Below are 2,256 nucleotides of genomic sequence, written 5' to 3'. Positions count from 1 at the left end.
CACGCACACACACGCACACACAGGGGCGTACCGACAGCTGCACAGAGCTAAATCTGTTTATTTGCATAACAGTGACCCAGCTCCCATTACGGTGTCTGACGATATGGCGAAGCCTTAATGAAAGACATTTTCTCACAAGTGTCACTTTTTCAGCAGTAAAAGTAGAAGAGGGGGGCGTGGTTTGATGCGTTAAAGAGCTAACTTCTGTAAATATCTGTGATAGAAATAGTTCTCGCTTAAAAACGTGCGGGCTCGGTTTTTAAATCTTTCATTTTAAGCCTATTTATTTCTTACTTATATTCAAACATATTATAGATATTGTATGTGGTAGACGGATGGTCTACTGCTCACTGGCTTTGCCTTTAAACTTGACCACCATGACGGTGATGTTGTCAGGGCAACCACGATAGAAGGACTGGAGGACTATGCTCTTGGCGCCAAAATGAGGCTCGTCCAGTCGTTCCCTGATGAAGCGAACTGCCTCCTCGTTGCTGAAGGTGTCCCACAAGCCGTCCGACGCCAGGATCATGAACTCCGGCTGCAGCTTGTCCAGGTCAAAAGACAGGATGTCGGGATCAGGAATGACCACGTTGAGGTTCTTCAGTGGGTAATCGCCAAGAGAACGGGACATGGCCAAGATGCCCTGGACACGCCACGAGCCATTGAAGCTGATGAACCCTCCTGAGTAGGAAGACAGAAGGAAAATGGTTGGAAAAAATGATAAAACAACAACAAAATAAAATATATAGGGTGGAGGAGCAGGGAGGTGTTAGAAAGAAGGTGAGGAAGGAGGAACACAAAGGTGAGAGGAAAAGTAGAGAAACATATGTTTTTCCATGTTACTGCCATTAAATTGTGAGATAAAAGATTATTTTTTGCTCCTCTGACCCAACTGGCATCATATTTATGAGTTATAATCAACTATTAGACCGCTGTACTTCACATCAAAATGCAAATAATAATATGGATCAGTGCCACTGACATGTTTTCTCTCAGTTCATGCACATAGAACAATTTGTTTATGTTGGAAACATTTCAATTTATGTCACATCCGGCAAGTACAGCTGTGTGTCCTCTGTGGCCTGAACAGATTTCCAAGCCAGGAATTGTACTGGAAATGACTGGATAGGATGAAGAATTCCATACTAGGTCAGGCTGCCTTCCTAGTTCCTAGTGAGCAAGGCCATAGCCAGCATTTTAAAACCACTGAGGTTAGGAGTTCAGGCTCTAAAAAAAAAATCCCATTATATGTAACTTTCTATTCTAAACTGCAACATAAATTAGCTTAAATCCCCAGATTCCTGGAAAAAGCAGGGAAGACATGGCCTCTGTGTCCTCAGTAGTAGCTACTTTAGCAGCTACTGCCTTTTAAGTGAGCCGCTTTTACATAATTGTTGGGGAAATGTTACGTACAAACTGCAATTGGAAACAACCAACAGATTAGACATTGCCTAGTGTCTCTTTTAAGCACTATCAGGTATTAACATTAGCAGTTAGCAACTTAGGGCAGCAATTAAGTTAATAAATGCATTAATTAGCAAACATTCCTGCCCTCACATTATCATTAGACTGAATTTATTGATTTTACATAATCACAGGCTTATCTGTTTGAACCCACTTTCTTTCATTGTTTATTAGTTTGAAACATGTCAGAAACATTCAGTCGAAGGTCTTCATCAAACTAACAATATGAACAACAAAAACATTTTTGTACTAGAGTGCAATCACTGGAATTAAAAGTAGGTCAAATCAGAGACATTTTCTTTATACTATTGATAACTGATTTTTAAAAATCTCTAATATGACCAACAATATATCTTAAGATACACAGAATAGAAATAATTAAATTGAAAATACTGGTCAGGCAATGCAGAATAAGAGATTAATATCAACAAGAAAAAATATTAATTTGGTATTTCCCATATGGGATCTAACTCTCAGATACAAAAAGAAACTAATTATTTTAATAACAATAAAAAACCCAAATCATACAGAAAATCTAATTTGATGCAAATGCATTTTTATTTACTTTTTTTAATGTATTTAATATATATATGTATAAATAAATAAAAATTGAACTAAAATTGTCTCAAGTATTATTATGGTTGTTGCAGTTTGTGGCTCTAGTATCAAGACGTTGTTGTGAGTTTGTTGCCTGAAGGAAAAACATTACACTTCATGCTTGACTTTATACTTTCTTTTGAATATTTTCACTGACAGACGGGACTTAATTTGGCATTTAAGAGTTTAAAGAAA

At 37.5% G+C, this 2,256-nt stretch overlaps 1 protein-coding gene across 1 annotated transcript in view; it reads right to left on the bottom strand.

The window, feature by feature from the left end:
* Positions 1–215: 215 nt before the first annotated feature.
* Positions 216–2,256, bottom strand: part of ppm1lb (protein phosphatase, Mg2+/Mn2+ dependent, 1Lb) — a 42,096-nt gene continuing 40,055 nt past the window's right edge. Inside the window, exon 3 of the mRNA XM_035680467.1 lies at positions 216–681. Coding sequence (XP_035536360.1) covers positions 341–681 — 341 coding nt within the window. The 3' untranslated portion in view covers positions 216–340. The remainder of the gene's footprint in view (positions 682–2,256) is intronic.

This window comes from Morone saxatilis, unplaced genomic scaffold (genome assembly GCF_004916995.1).
Source record: "Morone saxatilis isolate NCDOM2014 unplaced genomic scaffold, NCSU_SB_2.0 Contig8, whole genome shotgun sequence".
NCBI lineage: Eukaryota > Metazoa > Chordata > Actinopteri > Moronidae > Morone > Morone saxatilis.
This window is presented reverse-complemented; position numbering and strand designations above follow the sequence as displayed.